The sequence below is a fragment of the Mytilus californianus genome, unplaced genomic scaffold (assembly GCF_021869535.1).
Source record: "Mytilus californianus isolate M0D057914Y unplaced genomic scaffold, xbMytCali1.0.p SCAF_3, whole genome shotgun sequence".
NCBI lineage: Eukaryota > Metazoa > Mollusca > Bivalvia > Mytilida > Mytilidae > Mytilus > Mytilus californianus.
Window position 1 is genome coordinate 57751201 of NW_026262679.1, and position 16084 is coordinate 57767284.

General features: G+C 32.5%; 1 protein-coding gene across 1 annotated transcript; it reads left to right on the forward strand.

The window, feature by feature from the left end:
- Positions 1 to 6606: 6606 nt before the first annotated feature.
- LOC127733045 (integrin beta-6-like) lies at positions 6607 to 15182 on the forward strand. The gene is made up of 5 exons (XM_052242322.1): positions 6607 to 6727; positions 11200 to 11380; positions 12163 to 12272; positions 14085 to 14174; positions 15046 to 15182. Exons 1-5 carry the CDS (start codon positions 6665 to 6667, stop codon positions 15052 to 15054), a joined length of 453 nt encoding a protein of 150 aa, XP_052098282.1. The 5' UTR covers positions 6607 to 6664; the 3' UTR covers positions 15055 to 15182.
- The last annotated feature ends 902 nt before the right edge of the window (positions 15183 to 16084 follow it).

A 16084-nucleotide genomic window follows, 5' to 3' on the forward strand; every position in this document is an offset into this window, starting at 1 on the left:
AATCTATTGGATGTGTACTACTTGATATTTTAGTCTAGGAAAACATGATGCATTTATTAGTCGTAAATGACAGTACTCTCAGATTTGTGTGCTTGGTGACCTTTCCAACTGAATTTTAAAGTTTTTTATTATGCTGTGGTGTAACACCACTGCCCTAGGTTAGGCCAGCGTTGAGCGCTTGCAAATATGTTTAATCCTGCCTCATTCTGTATGAGCCTAATCCTAAATTGGGAGCCTGTAATTCCGTGGCTGTCGTTAGTTGCTGTCAGTCATATTTGTTTTTCGTTTGTTGTTTTATTGTAAATCAGGTAATTGGTTTTCTCGTTTAAATTAATTTTCATTTTGTCATGTCAGGTCTTTTTTAGCCAACTATACGGTATATGTTGTGCTCATTGTTGAAGGCCGTACGTTGACTTTGTAATTACCTACATCTACGTAATCTGGTCTCATTGTTAATCATACCAAATCTTCTAAATTTTATATACATGTTACTTCAAGCATTTAACTACATATTTTGTTTAAGATAATCATTAACATTTACGAGTAAAAACAGAACAAGCAAAACAGTCCAAAACCAAATTTGCCGGTAAGAGATTCAACACTTGTTCTATAGCAAATACATATATTTATGAACTGAAAATTTACTGACAAAATGTCTCACGGAAACGGAAACGGAAGATATCAAAGGAAGTAACTAATTAGTCAAAAAGAAACCGACATAGTCATTCGAAAAAATATTGCATTATAAATCATGTCAGTACCGAAGTACTGACTACTGAGCTGATGATACCCTCGGGGACTGATAGTCCACCAGCAGAGGTATCGACCCAGTGATGTAAAAAATTGAAAACAACACGTTTAATAATTTCATGCGTCCGAAGCGCTTTTCTGGATTTACCTTCATCAGGAACGCTCAAAGCCAAACATTTAAAATCCGAGGGATGTTTAAGTACCGAAACAGTTGAAGAGCTATATGACAAAAATACATAAAACAAATAGCCAAATTCATCTAAGGTCAACTTTGCCTGAGGGAGTTGAAACCGTAGTTTCTTTATAATTTCAAAATTTATAAACGGACAATTTTAGAAGTTACTGGTGAAATCTGGAGTAGTGATTAACATATTCATGTCTTACATGTGCTCCTCTTTCATTTTTTATGTTTACAAGTAGAAATGATAGTTGATAAACTAGTAGCAGGTGTCTTTTAAACAGTCAAAAATATTAACTGTAGATGGTTTTAATTTTTAAAAAGTAACCGAATTTTTAAAGTCATAATTACCTTCTGGTTGTACATTATTCAAACCATCGGTGTCTCGTAGGATGTTCCGTGGAACACATCAAATGATACAGTATTTCGTGTAGCAGAAGAGGACCTTGGTAACCCGGCCGGTTTGGTCTTTGTATTGCTATTTATTGTGCATTAAACTACCAAAGTAATAATGCTCTCGGGGAATAATCATCAAGCAGTAAAGTTTTTTTTCAAGGGAGAAACTTGACATCGACTTGGTTGTAGTAAAAAGTTAAAAAAAAAAAAAAAAAAAACAGAACTCCAAAAAATATTCAAACCGCAAAGTCCCTTATCAAATGACAAAATCAAAATCTCAAAAACATCAAACGAATGGAAAACAACTGTCATATTCCTGACTTGGTACAGCCGTTTCCTTATGTAAAAAATGGCGGATAAACCCTATTATAGCTAGCTAAACCTCTCACTTGTATGACAGTCGCGTAGAATTCCATTATATTGACAACAATGTGTGAGCAAAACAAACAGACATAATAGGTAAATAAAGGCAACTGTAGTATACCGCTGTTCAATAGTCAATAGTCAAATACTAGTAAGCAAAAACAAATCCGGGTCACAAACCAAAACCGATGGAAACAAATCAACTATAATAGGAAAACAACGGAACAACAGAAACACTGAATTGCATCAAAAACAAACGCCAACATACATAGAAACGGACTATTTGATAGAAACTGCCATATTCTTGACTTGGTACAGGATGTCAAAAATATAAAAAATTGGGGTACAGCATTCAACATTATGTTATAATCTTAATCACTATGAAAACAAACAACTATGTCAACAAAGAAAACAATGGCATATAGACACTCTATAGACAAGGTACATAAGCAAAAACGAAAGACAAGAATACAAAAAATGACCATAGCATTACACAACGGCGGGATGTATAAATACCTAGTCACACCGAAAGGATTGCGCCTACCACTTTGTGACTTTGCTCGTGTATAGTTAATCTTGGTTGAACGTCGTCGAAATTAAAATAATCAAGGCACCTCCGAACATTCACCATCGATCTATTGTAGGGGTAAGGATTTTTTTAAAAATTATTTTCAATTGAAACAATCGATTTTCAAATGAATTAAATGGGAATATTTAATAATTTAACTTCAGAAACTTCCGTATGTGAAAGCTTATAAAAGCTAGGGTCACTGTTAAGATATATTTTCGCAGAATTAAAAACCATACATTAATTTCCCAAATCAGGTAAACAGATCAATTCGCAAACATTAAATAAATATTAGCTTCAACGCTAGAAACGTTCTTTATCTAGAACGTTAAAATCCTCTTTTTATTTGGAAAATCGTGTTATGCTCAGTGTTATTAAAACTGGGCACAAAGTCTATATACAATATAGATTTTGTTAGTAGAGTAATACCTCTATATATACATTCTGCTCTAATACCCACAATATTAAGGATAACGTTGAATTTTCAGTGATATTTACTTCATGTTTTACCATGAAGGTTTTAATATTAAATTTTGGTTAAAACTTCAGAAACACATGATAATTTTTTTTATCTAAACGTACACTTTTATTCAAACAAATATAATATTGGTGATTTGTTTTCATCAATTTTCTTTGCTTTTATATTTGCTTTCAACCTTTGGAAAATTTCAGATCTAACCGTTTCTGGTTATGCTTTATTCGCAAAATAACAGACTTAGTCTTTTAACTCAATATTGATAAAAAAAAATTGTTTGATTTTCAAATAATAACGAGCACCACTCAATTCTAAAACGTAAAATTTTCATCGAATTACCAGAATTTTAACTTTTCCCAACATCTGCGACAATGATATATCTCACCATAGTCCCGACGCAGTTCAACGGAGAGCAGTACTCCTTTAGGTCGAATCCGGTTGAAATGGTAAGGAATGACAAGTGAGGTGTTGTCAATTTGGGAAATGATACCGCCTTGTTTTATTTACTTTTATTTTCACTTTCTTCAAAACGTTTCCATACCAACAATTGTGACGCCAGTTAAACTTATGAGCTAAAACCTGTTGAACAATTTTTGTCTAAATGAATGATAGCAGTTCTTGACATTCAGAGCATTCTGACAAATTTTCTATATTCGCAAAAATTAGATTAAAATTAAATATTCTAAGGATGAGTATGGGCAAATTGTCCAGTATCTTCAGAAAAGATATCAAGTGTAAACAAAGTATGGACATCGGACGCCAATTGGTGGGAATAGTTCATACAGGACTTTTAGACAAGATGAGCTAAAATTGTACAGCTCGGTTGTACGGTGTGATATTGCTCATGATGAAGATACATTTTGACATTTTACACAATGATAACAGGCAAATTATATTCGTTCAATCAGAAAACTTGAAATCTGATAATCCTAATAATTGTACATAATTAAGTAAACGGGTTGTTAACATTTAATTCAACGAAAGGTTATAATGTGTATCTCCTAAGGAAATTTGTTGGTCGTTCGTTGGGTTTGACCTTTGTACTGTATGTATCACAAGGGGGAGGCGCAAAGACAATTCATTTCAAATGATATGATTTCATATAAAACAACTGTGGGCACAGATCGGTGTGGGCAGTACTGTTTGATAAACGAAAATATGTTCGAGACGTGTTATGTTGAGACTGTCATACTGTATTTGGTATATTATAAATGGTAATTTTATGGAGTCATCATCCCATTAAGTTATTCCCCTCCGTAGCAGGACGAACAGGTATTGTGTTAACACAAAACAAAAACATTTGGAATGGATTGAATTAACAACACCATGAATTTATTACGGTGTGCACCACCCTAGTGTCTTTCGGGCATAATTTGGTTAAAATGTTTTAGATGTTTTGTGACGAAAAAACATTGTGTGTGTATGTTTCATAGAGTTATATGTTAAATTGTGACCCACGATGAAAGCCATCTTTTTTTTCAGATCGCTTAAAAAATCTACTCAAAATTTGTTTCCAATGTTTGAGACTTTTTTGGAGAAGGTACATGTATTTGTATGTATTTCCAATATGATTCTTTGCTGAACTATGTCCATCAGAGGTAACCATCTTTGTTTTCAGAAATGCACCAATAACTCCAAGTTGGTAAGTGCATCTGTCCTAAATTTGGTTTTAATGTGTGAGACGGTTTCCTAGAACCATGTATTTCTCGTAGGGTTCTGTTATGTTTAAACGTGGTTATGGTTTTTCATGTTGGTTTGGCATCAAAATCGGCGGCAAAGTACCATAGGATCACCCCAGTATCATTTGTGCAAGATTTTGTTTAAATGTGTAGGACTGTTTATGAGAAGACGCTATGTTTATGTATTTTTCACCGGGTTCTATGTCAAACTATGTTCAATGCTGGCGGTCATCTTACATTTGTTATGGCACCAAAAAAATCTAAATTAGAATTTGTTTTAGGACTACTTATGGATCATTCCTTCAATATTTTCAATAAATATTCCGAGAGATCCTGTAATTTTTTTAGAATACAGGCAATAAAAACAAAGTTTGTAAATTGCAGCCATTTTTAAATGATCCACACTAAGAATTCGAAATGTAAAGTACAAACTAGCCAAGTTCTAATTGGCAAAAGTGGTTTTGCAGAAGAAGCGAAAAGTAAAATGATGTAGGCAACGTGATGACAATACGTTTCAAGACCATTGGGCCAGGTATGCTAATTATATGTTTATAAAAATAAAACAGTGCTGTTGTTAGCATCAATACAAAATTTTATTATAACAAATACTGATAAAGAGGAACAAAATGAAGGAATTTTGGGAGTTTTGTTTATTTACCTAAATAAAAATAGTAATTTAAATATGGATTGTAACTGTGTTCCTAGGACTCTTCAGTAGGCAAATAGATGGTTAAAATATGTTTTAAAAACACACGGCATCATATTGCTGATAACAGTTATTTGCTTTTACTCCTAAATGTCACTTGCACTTGCTTAGCGTAGAAACAGAGAAAACTAATTTTCAGGTCCTTTGGTTTCCAGACTGGGAATTGAACCAAAAACCTTTTGCATTTGACGCGGCGGACTTTTACAATTTGACAACGTTGACAAAACCACATTGCAGTTGACAATTAAAAAGCCCAAAGAACTAGCAAAAAAAAAATAACGCGGGTAGAAAAAAATATTATAAAATGGAACAGTAATAAACAATGTTCCTTTTGTGATTCCTTTGTCATCATTAGTAAGTTTATTTTCATATTCAGTAGTTTTTCAGATAACATAGTGTGTTTAATGCAATTAATTTTTTTTTCCGTGACAGTCTAGCAAATAAATTACACAAATGTTGTTGTATTAAACGGAAATAAATGTCACTTGCATGTTCGTTATCTCTTATTCGCAGACGGTATCATCCCCGTATATTGTCAATTATACTATGAACAAGCAATTTATGGTATCTGTTAGCTTTGAATTTTGCAAACGAGGTCATAGGTAAGTTAAACATGATCGAGTATTGTACGACGTTTTGTTTTTGTATTCTGATCTATATCAACACGACCTTCAATTGTCATCATAATAAACAAATATATTTACCTCGCATTTCAAACTTGAACATGAACATATCGGAATATTCAATCAGCTAAAGAATAACATTACAATTACGGATTATTTAAGAAACGTTTGCGCCATTTTTTTCCCCGGGTTCCAACGAATTAAATGATATCAAATTAACCACAGTATAATACATCATATAGATAATAGTAATAAAATGTGGGTCATCCAACCCCTATTTCAGATAAGAGGAGTGTTTCGAAAATTTAAAGAAGGTATTTAGCTTGATACGTTGAAAATTTAACGAATTATTTTTCGTCGTTGTAAATTTTCGTTTTTCAATAAACTTTATTTTGTGATTTTGTTGTAATTGAACTTGTCCGAGAAAATATCAGAAAAATTACCATTCGATGATCTTAGATTAAAATTCGAAGTTGACCTGTTTGCTAACTACAACATAAAGTCTGTGAATTTTTTCCCCTCCATATTTCATTAAGACAGATTAGTTTAACTAAATATTTTTAGGAAGTGGGTGTAAATTTCCCAAGTAATTTCAGAGAAGAAGATTTTAAAACATTACGGACATTGGACGTTAAGTGGTGTAAATAGTTTATACACGATTTTTGTACCAGGATATGTAAAATGATAGCGCTCGGTTGTACGGTATGCTATTGCTCGTGTAATTAATTTTGACATTTTTTTAGACACTGATTATATGCAAATTGGCATGAAGTACCCACTTATTTTCTTTCAATCGGAAAATTTGATGTATGATTATGAAAATAATTATACATGATCAAGTAAACGTGTTGTTAAAATTTAATTTAACGAACGGTTACAGTATTTATTTGCTAAGGTGTTTTTTTAGTCAGTCTAGAGTTGTAAACATGTTGGTCCTTCGTTGTTTTTTTTTCTTTGTGCTGTGTGTTTTAGAAATAGGAAGCGCCCAGGTAAGTCATTTCAAATTATATATATTCATATATTACAACTCTTGACACAGATCAATATGGATAGTATTGTTGGATATAAAGTGTTATATGTTTGAGTCATGTTATGTTGGTACTGTCATACTGTAATCGGCATAATATATCTATAACTAGAATGTCGCGGGTCCGTGACTGAATTCAAGTAACTACACCTTATTTTTAGCCTGGATTTTTAGTATTCGTATTGTCATCTGATAAAGTCCTGCTGATTATAAGGTGCACAGTTTTCACTGCTTTCAAAATCTTTTTGTTTAATACCGTCGACCCGGAACTTGTTAATTATTGGTAAAATTAATTATATGAAATCAAAAGGGCCTGGAATAGAGTAATTTTAATCAACACCATTGTCCTATATTAGTTATATATAAAGTTGAATGCTTTGATTCGTCGTTTTAACGTCACGCCGGCTAACTCTTTGGAAAGTACCCACGCCTTATTTTTAGCCTGGCTTTTAAGTATTCGTATTGTCATCTGATAAAGTCATGCTGATTATAAGGTGCTCAGTTTTCTCTGCTTTCAAAACCTTTCTGTTTGACCCGTCCTGGTTTTCTTACTATTACCGGATACTACATGTGACATATACTATTGGTATCTGTATCGGATTCGACCGGAACTTGTTAATTATTGGTAATATGAATTATGTGGAAAACAAAAGGGCCTGGAATGGTGTACTTTTTAATCAACACCATTGTCCTATATTAGATATATATAAAGCTGAATTCCTTGATTCGTCGTTTTGTGTCATACCGGCTAACAAATTTGACCTCGTTATATTAGTAATATAGATAATTATATGAAGTTATAATTCCCTATAGTCGTTCTCCTCATAGGCATGACTAACATGTATTATGTTAAAACAAAAAATATTCAATTTGTTGGTTTAACTACAAAAGAGGGACGAAAGATACTAGAGGGACAGTCAAACTCATTGATCGAAAACATACTGACAACGCCATGGCCAAAAATAAAAAGACAAACAGACAAATAAAAATACAGATGACACAACATAGAACACTAAAGACTAAGCAACACGAACCCTACCAAAAACTGGGGGTGATCTCAGGTGCTCCGGAAGGGTAAGCACCCGTCGTGATTATATGCAATAATTTTATATTTTGTTCACCCACCTAGTATCCTTCGGGCATGTTTGATATGTTTTCTGACAAAAAAATGTTTGTATGCATTTCTCATAGGGTGATATGTTAAACTGTGATCCATGGTGATCCACAGTGATCAAAGGTGACAACCATCTTGGTTTTCAGATCATTTACAACCAAAATAAGTGTGAACGTAATCTATGTATTACTGGAAAATTATTAAGTCAGGGATTTCGTTACCACAAATTACTTAAAACCTTTACTAAACTCTTCCATAGATATAAAGATTTGGTTTTGAAGTTTGGTGGTACCTGTAGAAAACTTATTTCAAACGGGAAAGCACATCCTCATTTGTACGGAGGTGTTGTTTACCGAGCCCGGAAATTTGGAAACGATCCTGTAGAATTACCGATCCTTTAAATAAACTTATTTTAAAAGGTTACCAATTCAACACTGTAATTAGATCTTTGAATATTGTTTTTATTGGTATTAATATTGATTTTGGTATCAGTAAATTAAAATCAAACTAAATATTATTGTTATATACATTTGCACATTCATGGCTCTACAATCTGTCGATACCTGTATCTTGGCATTGCACAAGGTCATGTTTTCCCTGACTGTTCATGACGTCTTTACACTAAATACATTGGATGTTGGATGTTTACTGATTAATAATTTAGTCTTATATGCATGAACTTTTTTTATTAGTTCTTATTGGCTTTGAACTAGCTGTCAGTAACTGCGAGTACTCTCAATCTGTACTTAGTGTCTTTTTGTTGTGGGGATGTATAAGTACCTGTTCACGTCCACTCTGTGTTTTTGTTAGATGTATTTTTATTTGTATCCATTTGATTTGTTAAGCATTTTTTCAACTGATTTTTATAGTTTGTTCACATGTTGTACTGTTACACCACTGTCCCAGGTTAGAGGAAGGGTACGCGCTATCAACCTAGTTTAACCCCACCACATTCTATATATGCCTGTCCCAAGTCAGGAGCCTGTAATTGAGTGATTGTCGTGTTTTGCTGTTTCTCATATTTGTTTTTCGTTAATTGTTTTGCATAGTTTGTTCTTATGCTGTGCTGTTACACCACTGTCCTACGTTAGAGGGACGGTTTGGCGCCAACAAACTATTTTAACCCCGCCACATTCTGTATCTGCCTGTCCCAAGTCAGGAGCCTGTAATTCAGTGGTTGTCGTTTGTTGCTGTGATACATATTTGTTTTTCGTTCATTTTTTTGTACATAAATTAGGCTGTTAGTTTTCTCGTTTGAATTGTTTTTGTCATTTCGGGGCCTTTTATAGCTGACTATGTTGTATGGGCTTTGCTCATTGTTGAAGGCCGTACGGTGACCTATAGTTGTTAATTTCTGTGTCATTTGGTGTCGTTTGGAGAGTTGTCTCATTGGCAATCATATCGCATCTTCTTTTTATATATAGTATAATTTACTCAACATTTGGTTACAATGTTTGAGACTGTTAAGGTCATAATTATAAATTGGCAAAACTTTTCGGAATTTTTAGTCCTCAATTCTCTTCAACTTCGTACTCTATTTGTCCTTTTAACATTTTTGATTCGAGGGTCACTAATGGGTCTTTTGAAGATGAAACTGCTGAACTCAGAGGCGTCTGTTTCAAGAAATGCACTAAAAACTAAAAGTTAGTAGAGAAATATCCTTAGTGCGTTTGTGCTTGATTTGGTGTTAATGTGTTAATGTGTGAGACGGTTTCTGAGAATCTGTTTGTATGTATTACTCGTATGGTTCTATTATGTTCTAACCCTTTGGTCATTTCTTATGTTGGTTTAGCCCAAAAAACGGATGCAAATTAGCATAGGATCATCCCAGTATCATTAGTGCAATATTTTGTTTAAATATGTGAGACAATTCATGAGAAGACGCTATGTTTATGTCTTTTCCTAAAATTTTTATTTTATCAAATAATGATAAAGAGAAACAATTTAAGTTGATTTGATGAGTTATGTCCCTTACATAAATATGTACGATACTAGTAATATCATACTATATACTAGTAATTGAAAGATCATGTTTTCCTATGACTCCTCAGTAGGTAGTATAGATGGTTAAAAGCGCATTTCAAAAACAGATGGGATCATATTGCTGATATCTGTTATGTGGTCTTATTCCTAATTGCCACTTGCTTATAGTAGAAACAGTGATTACCAATTTTCAGGTCTTTCGGGGTTTCCATTTCAAAAAAAAGAGAATGTTCCAGTTGATTCTTCAAAGGCAAAAAGAAACTAGCAATTAAAAAATGGAACAATAATGAATAATGTTCCTTTTGTGGTCCTTGTGTCATTGTTAGCAAGTTTATTTTCGTACTCATTCGTCTTTCAGACCACATTGAGTATCAACTGCAATTAAAGTTTTTTGTTTGACAGTCTTGCAAAATTCATTACACAAATATTGTAATATAAAATGTCGCCTAATGGAATAAATTTCACTAGCAACTTCCTAATCTCTGATCGACAGACGTATCATCCCGTATATTGTCAATTATACTATGGATATGCAATTTATTGTATCCGTTAGCTTAGCATATACTATTTGAGACTCCTGTGTACATTCAGGACATATAATCAAATTCAAAATCACATGTTTAATTTTTGTAAATATCTGTTTCTGAAACTTTGATATAGGAAAAATACAATAAATTTTAACAAAAACATGTATTTTTTTGTTTCGATCGATAATCACGAGAATGTTCTTGTTGATTTATAAAGTAATTTCATGGTTAATTAAACATTATTGATGCATACAAATAAGAAATAAATAAAATTGATACATGCCTTTTTCCAAACTTGCCCTGTTATTATCCCTCGATAGATATTTGCCCTCGAGCTAAAAGCCCATTGGCAGATATCTAAATATGGTAAAAAGACATGTATTGATCTATAATCCATAAGTATTAGCTGATCAGATTTATTAATTAACCCGATGTTCCCAGTACTAGTATTTCTAACTGGGAACACCCGGGTATTTTTCAATTGTTGATATCTCAAAAACAAGGACACGGTTATTTATATACTATTACCTTATAACAGTATTTTAAAAATCTTGTTATTTTGAAACATCCTTATGGTAATTGCATTTTGATTATGCAGAGATAACACCTGTTTGTATCACTATTGTCTTTCGTTCTCGAAATATAAAGTGTAGGTATCGGTGTTGATTAGTTTTCGAAATGTGTACTAACACTACTGTTACTACTTCAAGTACTACTAGTATTGGGTTCTATTACTACTACAGAAATAATTCTTATGAAGCTACTCAATAGTTTTATTTTTTTTTTGTATCTGTTTTTTATGAATTGTAGGGACATGTCGACTTGAAGAGTCCAAAATGTAGTCGCAATGGTGATTATATCATAAGCACACCGGGAACCTCGGACATAGGAAATACTAATGGAAGATGTTCCTGTTATTTGTTTTACTACGGCGACAATTGTGAATGTAATGACAGATCATGCAACTACTTTGACAATGCTTTATGTGGAGGTTTGAACTTTATAATACATTACATCTTGTGTTTAGTTTAAAATGATTTACAAGATGCAGCCTACTTCTTTTTCACCTGTCTCAAAGTAAAACTCTATGTCGTTAATTTGATTTCAGAGCTACATAATTCAGATAAAAAAGATATCAAATAATATTATCTATGCCTAAACTTATGCAGTTTATCAGTCTATTTATAAAAAGGTCCGAATGGAAGTGGACTTGCAAATTGTATAGTTATCTATAAAATAAGCACAGTTATCTTATGTTGAAGTTTATATTTTTCAATCCATTCTTGTTTGCTGATTGTTGTATGCCATCTTTCGGGATAAAAATGTGCAGAAACCGGTTTAAACCAGCAATAATCCCTATTCATATCTTCTGAGTGTGTATACCAACTGTTGAACTATTCGTACGAAGATATTCCAATTATCTGATGTAGTTTTAAACCCCCAAAAAAAAACTCATCAAATATACTATCCTTAAAATTTGGTACGCCAGACTCGCTTTTAATACGTATTTGAAAAGCTTAAAAAACCGAAAAGACCTATTTTTTTCAAAAAGGTTTTTTTAATTTAAGAAAAGGTTAAATGTAATTAAATGATAAAAGATATGAAAACTTGAAGATTACACACATCATGACAGTTACATTTGCTCTTCCACTTGCTCTTCATTGTCAATGAAAAATGTATCCCTCTTAAGGGAAACAGCTCTTTCATTTAGATTTCTTAAAAATTGTCAACTTATGAATTGATTAAAAAGGTTATTCCATATCAACATTTTAGGTCCTGCTCATGGTACGTGTGTCTGTGGTACCTGTTCGTGTACCCTTGATTATACCGGTGATAACTGTGGTTGTACGACTAATACAGATACATGTATCTCTTCTGATGGGGTGAGTTAACATATAATATGTACGTTTTAGTCATAAAAAATAAAATATATTCGTGTGAACTTTATGAAAATGCTTAAAAAAGTATAACTCAAATACTGAACTCCAAGGCACATTAAAAAAAGGGGGGTGAGTCCATTAAATCTGACAAAATTAAACGCTAGCAATCAACGGAACAAGTGCTTAACAAGTTAAATTTTAAATACAATTATAATGCATTTAAAATCATAAAAAAAGGCCCAGTTTATATTTATTTCTCTTAGAATATCAAGGAATAACATCACACAATTTCATACGTAAGTGGGATTTCCGTAAATGTCGTTTTGCATGATATAATTTCGTTTTTTTATTTTGCATTTGTCTGCAATTTCACGCGTTAATTCATTTATATATATTGTTTATATTTTTTCGTTTGGGCTTGTATTATATTTGCCTTTGGGTTTATATGATTCGTTCCTCCTATTTTGACTCTTTCAAAATTCAAGAGTCTATCCTAAATTGAGGTAAATTATATGGCCTTCCAAATACCGTTTCGATTCCTAACATCACTGAAGAGACATTAATTGTCGAATTCCGGATATGGTGTACAAAAACCTTTGCACCTTTTGTTTGCGGTATACCATCTTTTCCGCAGGTTTATTGTTTTCTGTTTAGTATTCAATTTATAATTGAGATCCATTTATTACATCGGTGACCCGTTATTTGGCAATCGCCAATGGCAGTCAGCAGGGTTTATGAACATCAGTTGTTCGACCTGCTAGTCAAATGCGTTTTGTTAAAATATACTTTTTCACTCATTTGGTCTTTTGGAAAATGTTGTTTGTGCTGTATTTAGACCCCTCTACCAAGAAATTTGTTTTGCATGCACACGTATAAAAATTGCGGTTTTTATCCAACGCAATCATAGGATAGAACGTTGTTTTCAATTTAGACTTGTTTATATATATATATATATATATATATATATATATATATATATATATGTACACGTCTAAACATGTGACAACTTTATGACAGACATTCTCCATCGGGTAACACGTGGTTATACAGGGCTAACACCATATATGTAATTCGTTTAAAATTTAGCCCAACAATGTTAGATCTTCAACTTTGCGTTAGCAAATTTTTGTTCTTCCCTCAGCGGGATTCGAACCCTTGTGTCTGTGACATCGTGGTAACACAGCCTCCACCGTGTCCAGCGTCCTTGACCACTCGACATCCTAGGCTACATAAAAATATAGCTTTCGGTGGTCGATTTAATGCCTTTCCTCGTCGTCTTTATCTAGGGTTGTAACACAGTACATGATGTATAGTGGCAAGTAGATGCTGTACCTTTCAGATCAGCTATTTTGTCTGTCGTAAAAGAGGGACGAAAGATACCAGAGGGACAGTCAAAGGATGATAATGTTAATTACCATGCCGCCACATCAAATTTTTAATTTTATTATACACGTCTAATTTTGAGACGAATTATATAAATATATATATATATATATATCGATTTATTCAAGTTTTTTTATAGTTTCACAAAGTAAATGTTGCTTTTTTTAATACAAAAATATATATAATACATAAACATCACGTTTAGAAATTATGTACAAAGCTTTTCAGAACAAAACAAAAATGAAAGCCAAGGATGTGGAGCTATTTAACAAAACATAACATAAAAGAATAGTCTGAACCATATTAGGTAGATTTAACTAAAGGGTGTTGGAATATCAGTTAATCAGAATTTACATTTATAATTAAATCATTAAAAGGAAGATATATATGTTATTGATAGATCAGAATATTTATGTGTGGTTTATTTTTCAGTCCGTATGTAATAACCATGGATACTGTGAATGTGGTAGGTGTCGTTGCCATCAAGATGGTTATCTAGGGCCTCTCTGTGAAGATTGCATGGTATTTACTTTAATTCACTTTACAACTTTTCGAGTAATGATTTTTGTAAACTGTATCCCATTCAATGTTTGGCAATGATCACATGACATCGTTACGTCACGGAAAAAGATAATGTCAGCTTCTTTTCATTTTTCTAGAGGAGCTCCAGTACGAAGTCTACCTCATCAACAGAATACATGAATTAGTATGCAAGATTATGGACACAGTGGATTCCCATAGGAATGACGACTGCTTGTTGAAAAAGACGTTTTTTAAACTTAACAAATAATTATCATTTAAAACATCAGGAAATTTTATGATGTTAGTTTCGGAGAATCGTTTATTTGAAACAAATGGTGTTTCGACAATTGATCAAATGCCAATTTATTCCAATATAGAAAACTATTTGACAAATAACCGAACAACAGGTTAGTAAACGAATGCGCATAGTGCATGAGTTAATTATCAGTGTTTTGTGGTCACGAATTACATTTTGTTCTATATTTCATTCTTGGATTAGTTTTTCATTTTATTTCTTTAAAATTTAAATGAAAATAAAGTAGAAAATGAAATGAACTATAACTACTTGCGCATTCTTAATTCATTTTGATGCTAAGTCATCAACAGTCTTGATAATACATATGGTTGAATATCGGTAGTGGAGTGGTTTTATGTATTTATCAAAGTTGTACAAAGATTCGAACATGTAAAATTTTGTTTGTTTGTAGTTAACAAGTTTTTAGTTATTTATAGTAAGTTTGGTTCGATTGGGTAATTGCGTTTTATGCACGAGCCCATCATGAAGTTTAAGTCATTCGAACCATTGCAGTCAATGTGTACAGAATCATTTTACCAAATAAATTATATAATAATTGATATTATTTATTTTCAGTTTTGTTGACCACCAGGATGCGGCAACCAGTACCAACTGCTAGTTTTCGGTGTATTTACACCAACTTTCCATATTAATATACAAATATGAATAATAAAATGTGCGTTGGTCTCTTGAAGTGGCGTCTCCCATGTTAGCGATTGTGTTTTTTTTATGAATATTTTATGTTCGTTTGAGTTTAAAAGTTAGAATATAGATCGGATTGATTTAACATGTTGAAGTGTCAGTTGTGTTGGCCTGCGAAAGCCCGGAGTGTGACTGCAACCAAACATAATAATGTCTAACGTTGGCCTTCTGTAGTGATTAACATCATTATTTATAAGAAAAGGAAGTGGTACTGCTTTGTATTATCTATTTAATTTTAGTGCAGTGACTTTAGAGATCTTTTTACTATTGATTGTGTGTAAATCATGTTTTTACAATTCCACATACCTGATTAACACATGCAGGGAGAAGAATACTATATGAAATAGAAAAGTCAATCAATTCAGATTTTACAAATTTAATTAATCAAAAATCTATTATTAATAGAACAATATACGGTCTTTCGACCTCCCATGTTGATAATTAAGGTTTAAATGAACTTTTATACAGGTATATATGCAAAAACGTTTTTTGATATACAAAAAGTAACTTTCATAAACAAAAACGATGTCAGAAGGTCTTGCACATATTCCAACAATACGCAGTTTGTAGGTCTTTTGTTTGAATTAAGGAAAATGGTTAGCTATTTCGGTGTCACTGATTCCAAAAATATAAGGTTTCATGTATTTTCCTTTGAAATAATGGATATAATTGGCTACTTTCGGTGTGCAAAAGGTCACTAATGGTTGACTTTTTGAAGGTCATATATATGTTGTCTTGCCGAACTTAAAAGATTTAGACCCCCCAAAAAAATAAACGGAAGTGAACATTTGTAAACCGGAAGGAGCCACTTTTACATTCATTTCATGTACAAGTACATAGAAACTATATAGATTGAAAATCGGCGATAAATAATCTTAAGCCATCTGTAAAGCTTTCAGCCATTTAAACTAGG

What these genes read in the sequence shown, in the direction of transcription:
- LOC127733045 (XM_052242322.1), top strand. Translation starts at nt 6,665, where the DNA reads ATGTTGGTCCTTCGTTGTTTTTTTTTCTTTGTGCTGTGTGTTTTAGAA. An exon ending in TAGAAATAGGAAGCGCCCAG is followed by an intron (nt 6,728 to 11,199) that starts GTAAGTCATTTC and finishes TATGAATTGTAG; the next exon opens with GGACATGTCGACTTGAAGAG. An exon ending in CATGTATCTCTTCTGATGGG is followed by an intron (nt 12,273 to 14,084) that starts GTGAGTTAACAT and finishes TTTATTTTTCAG; the next exon opens with TCCGTATGTAATAACCATGG.